The sequence below is a fragment of the Erithacus rubecula genome (assembly GCF_903797595.1).
Source record: "Erithacus rubecula genome assembly, chromosome: 12".
In the NCBI taxonomy this organism is placed as follows: domain Eukaryota; kingdom Metazoa; phylum Chordata; class Aves; order Passeriformes; family Muscicapidae; genus Erithacus; species Erithacus rubecula.
Window position 1 is genome coordinate 4233806 of NC_136664.1, and position 6978 is coordinate 4240783.

At 43.4% G+C, this 6978-nt stretch overlaps 1 protein-coding gene across 1 annotated transcript; it reads left to right on the forward strand.

Moving 5' to 3' along the window:
- The first annotated feature begins 803 nt into the window (after window positions 1–803).
- Window positions 804–4296, forward strand: SDR42E1 (short chain dehydrogenase/reductase family 42E, member 1). Its single transcript, XM_079316119.1, has 3 exons — window positions 804–915; window positions 1184–1268; window positions 2494–4296. The coding sequence occupies exons 2-3, from the start codon at window positions 1201–1203 to the stop codon at window positions 3599–3601; spliced, it is 1176 nt and encodes a 391-aa protein (XP_079172245.1). The 5' UTR covers window positions 804–915; window positions 1184–1200; the 3' UTR covers window positions 3602–4296.
- The last annotated feature ends 2682 nt before the right edge of the window (window positions 4297–6978 follow it).

The window sequence follows — 6978 nt, forward strand, 5'->3', positions numbered from 1 at the left end:
TAACCTGACACGATTCACTCTCTTTAGCTGACACACCAGGCAGAGAGCAAGACAAAGCAGAAAGTGCAGAGAAGGGTCTCAGTCCTGCAAACAGGACACACGACAAAGTCCAGGGGACAAGCGTCATCCTGCAGTCAACAGCTGCCTATTCAAACAGAGGGATTTACTCACAGCACCGAGTGCAAGGTCCCTGCTCAGAGAGCACAGAGCTATGAGGAGACAGGGGCTGAACGTGGAGTTTCCATCCTTGGGGATATTCAATGCCCACACAAACTCATGGAACCCCTCTGGTGCTTTGTGCAGGGGTTCAACAGAGCGATATCCTTCCAGCCTCAGATATTCTGTGGTGCTTCCATATTCCATCCAAACACAATTTATTTGATCAAAAGAGAACCACCAAGTGCCCCAATCTCCGTAAGACTCAAAGCTATGAAAAAAAACCCTTTGTGTCCACAGATCTCAGGGAAGGTTCAGGACTCTTTTGGACTTTGCAGGTGATTAAACACTTGCGAAAATATCCTCATAGCCTTCATCAAGACTGTGCATAAATATTGAAGGCATTTGCAGCCATACAAAAGGCACACGGGGGGTTCAGGGCACGGGGGGTTCAGGGCACGGGGGGTTCAGGTCCGGCTCCCACCCACCAACACCCCCGAGTTCTTCCCCACGGCTGCTCCAGCCTGGAGCGCTGCGGTGCCAGCATCGGCTCGGATTCCAGCAGCTCCTGCCTGCGGGACACAAACCCAGCGAGCAGGGCTGGCAGGGACAGCAGGGACAGCAGGGCTGGCAGGGACAGCAGGGACTGCCCGGCCCCGCCGCCATCTCCGGCTGTGCCCGCCCCGCCCGGCTCCATTTCCCGGGATCGGCACCGCCCCGGGAATTCGGCAGCAGCGGGCAGGGCCGGCAGCGCCGCAGGTACGGGGGGACCCCGGGGGTGGCTCGGCTCTTCTGGGACCAGCGATCACTGCTCTGGGAACCGCTTCCCTTCGCAGCCATCCCTCCTCTGGAACCGCTTCCCTTCGCAGCCATCCCTCCTCTGGAACCGCTTCCCTTCCCTTCCCGGCTCTCCTGAAGCGAGGGCTGCCCGCCCTGAAGCGTGGCCGAGCTCGGGAACAGGACGGGACCGGGCGCTGCTGCCCAAACGGGGCTGATTTAATGCGTGTGCTTGCCGTGTGTTTTGTAGGTGCGAAAGGAAAGAGGATGGAAGAAGGAAACGCTGCCAAGGAAAGAGTGCTCATTACTGGAGGAGCAGGTTATTTTGGCTTCCGGTCAGTGCGTTACATAGTGATTACATGCAGGAATAAATGTAAGAGGTTGCTGCTGGGGAGGCAGCAAATCCATCTGTAAAAGAGAAACCTGTGGGCCTGAGACGCCTGATCCAGTTCATCCCATTTTGTGGTTCACCCGGGGTCTCAGGTTTAGACAGCCTCAGTTACTCTGTTTCCAGAGGCTCTAAGGCTGTTATCCCGTCTCCAAATGTCAGCATCAGGGCCTCGCAGACATTTACCTGTGTGACATTTACCACCTAGAATCACCATCGTCAGCCTGCTCTGCAGGACAAGCCGACACTTGTACACACATTTTTCTTTTGACCTGCAAATAGTTACACGTGTGCTTAGCTCTACAGATTAACAACTGCAGCTGAACTCTCAAGAACATATTATGTTCGTGGACAGTGATGGTTTAGGATGAGAATTGTTAGTAAGGTGTACGTTTCAGTGCAATCCATTTTCCCTCGCTGTAGCTGGCTTTGCAGACTGTAAAGAAAAAATCCTATTTTGAGCCCTAGACTATAACTGCTCACAGAGGGGAGAGAGGTCACAGGCAGGACCAGAAAATAAATTTCAATTCAGGTGAAGGAATAAAAGAAATCTCAGGAGATGACTGTCTTTCTTGTGCTTGGCTTTTCCCTCTACTCTCATGCCCTTAAAGTAAAATAGACATACAAAAATGTAGGAAAGGGGAAGAGAAACACCAGAGTTATACTTTGTGTCAGTTTCTGTGACTTGGAGTAAGATGTTGACATGTGGCAAGGTACTCACAGCAGCTGAGAAGCATCTCTCCCACTCCGGTTCTCTGTAAATTTCAAACACAATGGTGAAGACCAACCTGTTGTTTTGAGACAACTGGAATGGCACAAAAGCAGTAAGATTAAAAAAGTAAAGCTTTTTTTTATCATTATTTTTGGCAATAGTTGCACATCTGAAAGTTGCTGTTGCTGATCTAAAGGGGAAGAACTTCAGCTATTTCTTATCAGAATTTTTGTTTACAGCAGTACTGCCTCATTTTTCTTTTTTTTCTCCAAGTATTGATGGGAGTGTGAGACATCAGTATCTAAACAATCACAGCTGAATCTTCCCAATAGTTGGGGGTTGAGTATTTAAAAGACTCCCATCAGAAAAATAATCACATGAAAACCTTCTGTCCCTCCCAGGTGAGATGTTTCATGCACCACGTGCTGGATCCTAACATACGGTTTCTGTCATGTTTCAGTTTAGGTTGTGCCATATATCAAAAGGGAGTCGATGTGATCCTCTTTGATGTCGTGAGGCCACTTCAAACCGTGCCAGAGGGAATAAAGTTCATGCAGGGGGATATCTGCTGCCTGTCTGAAGTGGAAGAAGCTCTCAGAGATGTAATCTGCGTGTTCCATATCGCTTCCTATGGCATGTCTGGCAGGGAGCAGCTGAACCGAAAACTTATAGAAGATGTGAACGTGAAAGGAACAGAAAATATCATCCAGGCCTGCAAGAGCAGGGGAGTGTCGAGCCTGGTTTATACAAGTACCTACAACGTGATATTTGGAGGCCAGGTTATAGAAAATGGGGACGAGTCCCTGCCTTACCTTCCTCTGCACCTTCACCCTGATCACTACTCCCGAACGAAATCTCTGGCTGAAATGAAGGTGCTGGAGGCAAACGGAGCTGAGCTGGCAGATGGCAGAGGTGTGCTGAGGACCTGTGCTCTCCGCCCAGCAGGGATCTATGGGCCTGGCGAGCAGAGACACCTCCCCAGAATAGTCAGCTACATCCAGAGGGGACTGTTTCAATTTGTGTATGGAGACCCTCTGAGCCTGGTAGAGTTTGTACACGTGGACAACCTGGTCCAGGCTCATGTCCTTGCCTCTGAGGCCCTCAGAGCCAGCAAGCAGCACATTGCTGCAGGCCAGGCCTATTTTATTTCTGATGGCAGGCCTGTAAATAACTTTGAGTTTTTCCGACCGCTAGTGGAAGGTTTGGGTTACAAGTTCCCAACCCGGCGCCTTCCCCTCTCCCTGGTCTATTTTTTTGCATTCCTCACTGAAATAGTTCATTTTGTTGTAGGGCGTGTTTATAACTTCCAGCCCCTCCTCACTCGCACGGAGGTTTACAAAACTGGTGTCACCCATTATTTCAGCATGGAGAAGGCCAGGAAGGAGCTGGGCTATGAGCCCCAGCAGTACAGCCTGGATGAAGTGGTGGAGTGGTTTAGATCCCAGGGATGTGGACCAAAGCCAAGGAATTATACCATGATGCACCTGGTTAGGGATGGAGCACTGCTTTTGGTGCTGATTGCTGTGCTGGTCTCCTGGTTTCCATCTGCAGTGATATTTTCACTCTGAGAGATGAAATGCTGAGCACAGAATTTAGTAATGTTCTCTACTTACTCTGGGTATTGACAGACAGGTAATAAAAGATTAAAAAAAAACATTTGTGGGATTGAGGTAAATAACAGCTTTATCCCCAAGGAACAGAACTATTGAGTAAAAAGGTGTAATTTTTTATATATACTTTCTCTTCAAAGTAAAATTGATCAGATCACTAACAAGATGAAGCACAGTATTACTGCAAACAGCATTTTATTCTCAGGTACAACAGCACAAAACAGAGAATGGAACAAATGTCCTTAGGCTGACTCTTCCTCCCTGATGGGATTATACTCCTGATCCTTGCCCTTTATTCCTAAAGAGTTTGTGTTACATGATCCAGAGGAGAATAAACTCACTCTTTGATCACATTCCAAACCCCACTTCTGCTTCCCAGCTTGGATGTATATATTCCTAACCAAGATTAACTGATAAACTTCTAGACAATAAACAAATGGGGTTTTTACATGAATCCATTCTGGTATGCTTTCCTAAGTTAACACTGATACCTAATGACATTTCTGGAAAATGCACCATGCTTAATCTAAATTACAGGAAAGTGCTTGAAGCACCACAGATTTTAGATTTTTCTAACAGTAAAATATACCTGTTTAAAATGAATGAGCCAGCTGAAGTGCATTCATAAATAAAAGCTATGATTTTCACAGGCATTCTTGAATGGTTAAACAAATAATTCACCAAAGATATTTGGTGAGTGATTGCATTCACATTCCACTACTTATAAAAGACTTTTAGTCTTTAATAATATTTCTTTAACATCTGACACCATCTGAATAGAATTTCAGCTTTGTAATAGGAAGATAAATACTTGTTACAAGGAAACTCATAATTTTGTGGAATTTTAAGATTATAAGATGAGACTATAAGTACAGGTCACTGCTGTGACCTGCAGTTCCCTCTATCAATTTAATATAGAATCTGAGAAACTTCACCTCAAATGTTAAACACAAAGTTATTCTCCCTTAACTCATCAGCATTGCAGCTTCTGTACCTCTTGATAAAAGCAGAATCTTTCAAGAATTTAAACTTTTTCCAATTTAATGGCTGAAGCTACACAGATCTTAATAGTAATTTCTAGATACTTCTGGTAAACTGTGCTGCAACTGAAATGGGGAAGTAATGAATAAGAAGCAGAGCAGTTCCATTGCACTGTTAAAGAATTCTCAGAAAACCAGAGGGCCTAAATAGAGGAACCAAGCTAGAAATCCATGGCTACCCTTGCTTAGAAGATGCAGATTTTTGTAGCTCATGGTGACTGAAGACAGCTTTTTTTTTTTTTTTTTTTTTTTGACTGTTGAGTTCTCTTCCTGATAAGTTTACCTTTAAACAAAAAAACAAAAAATAAAAAATAAATCCAGCCCACACTATTGATAACTTTTTGTAGTTTTATGCTTGAAATCTGACTTTTCTCCCTCATTCCCCTACCAGTAAGTACACCATGAAAGAAACTAAATACTTGGCTTGAGGGACAGCTCAAGAGAGAACTCACTTTTTTTCCCCTCTCTAATAGCAAATAAGCTGTTTGTGCAGCAGGAGGGTTGCACTCTCTTATAAAGAGCTTATGTGCCTCCAACTGAGCACTGATGGCACAAGGGCAGCTCTCCAGGAGTCATTAATATACAACATCATCTGCAGAAAGAAGAAATCTTCTTTTTAATAAAACAGAAAAAAGACATTCATGACCTCATGAAAGCCCTGGGCCAAGGCTCTCTTTCCAACAGCTCTGTTTTTTCAAGTGGAAACCACTTTGTTCTTTTCCCCTTTAAGTTCTCTGGCTTTGACACAATGTTATCAGAAGTAGATTAAAAAATTCTAATGCCAGCAGAAGACAAAACCAAAACGTAGAAAAAATCGCACAAGCCTGTTGCACAGAAACAGCATCAGTGTTTCATGCCAAGTCTTGTAAAAAAAAATTGTTTTTAACATAGGGAACTGAACTCCTGTGCCCCAGAGGAATTTTCTCTGTTGTTTGTAATCTTTTAGCAAAACTCAGCTACTGCTATTTATAATTATCTCAACAGTGGGGCTGGTGAAAACCATCTATGGAAGGGTCCTTAAGCCATGAATCCTAAATCCACACTGCCAGCACCAGCTGAGGTTCAGGCCCTGCACAGCTTTGGAGGTAGGGCAGCTCCTGATAAGACAAAAATAGCCCAACAAAACCCCAAATACCAGAAGTCCTGCAGAAGCTGAGCTCAACAAGTGAAGCTTTTCATCTTCCTGGAGTCAAGGACAGAACTCCCTGATAACAGAGCAGGATTTTGTCTTAATGGCCCAAGAGTGTGCTCCAGCACATGGGATTAATGTGGGGACACACCCCAGAGCCATCATCAGTGCACTGGGATTCATTAATTCCATGTCAATTAGCTCCATCTATTACAAAACCAAAGTCCTGACCACAGCAGAAGTGAAGGACACACTTACTCTTTCCAAAATGAAAACAGGCAATATGTGGCTGAAGAATATACTCTAAAATTGCTTGAAAATTCCATCCCTATAAAGACAGCCACAGCTGATCTATTTGAAGTATCTTACAATGAGAATTCTCTCTCCTTTTTCCTGTTTTTTGTCATTACTCCTCATGTTTGAATAGCTGGGCACAATTAGGGTAATTAATTCAAGTGTTGTGTCTCTTTTTAAATTTTCATTTATTACCTGTTTTCCTGAAACTGAATTATTAGAAACACACCTAAAAATTGAAAGAGCAAAATGAAAATATAGCTCAGATTCCATTTTACGTAGTCCTCAAAATGACTGAAAAATTGAACCGATTACTGGACAAAGAATGATGCTGATGTTTAAGAATACTTGGTCAGCTGCTTAACCTCAGACACAACACCTCAACTTTGCCAGACATACATGAAAACTTGTACTTCTTATGTGTATTTAAAGATATTTATTTTAGATGCTTAATCAAACCATGTTTTTCTAGGCCCTTGTCCTAAGGGGCCCAACCAAAATCCCTTTGTTTCTATTTATTACTGATTTCCACATACTTTCCAAAGTATAGTGGCATATTTAATAATTCCCTATGTGCTCCTCAGAGAAAAGGGTCCTGAATGTTGATAATTTGCACATAATGTAAAGAATCTGAGGATCAAACTGCAATTCAGGAGTATGCAAATGCTGAGAAAACTACTGCTTTACTTTAGTCAAGCTTACAATTCCCTGTTTTGCTGGAGTAACAGCTAAAAATGTAGACTAGCAATCAATTAAACTGCTTTTAATTTAATTTAAATTCTTTTAAAACTAATAGCTAAGCATGTTTATAAATACTATTATGGACAGAAGATAAATTCATCTCTGAACTGATTCTGAAGGTTAATTTTCAT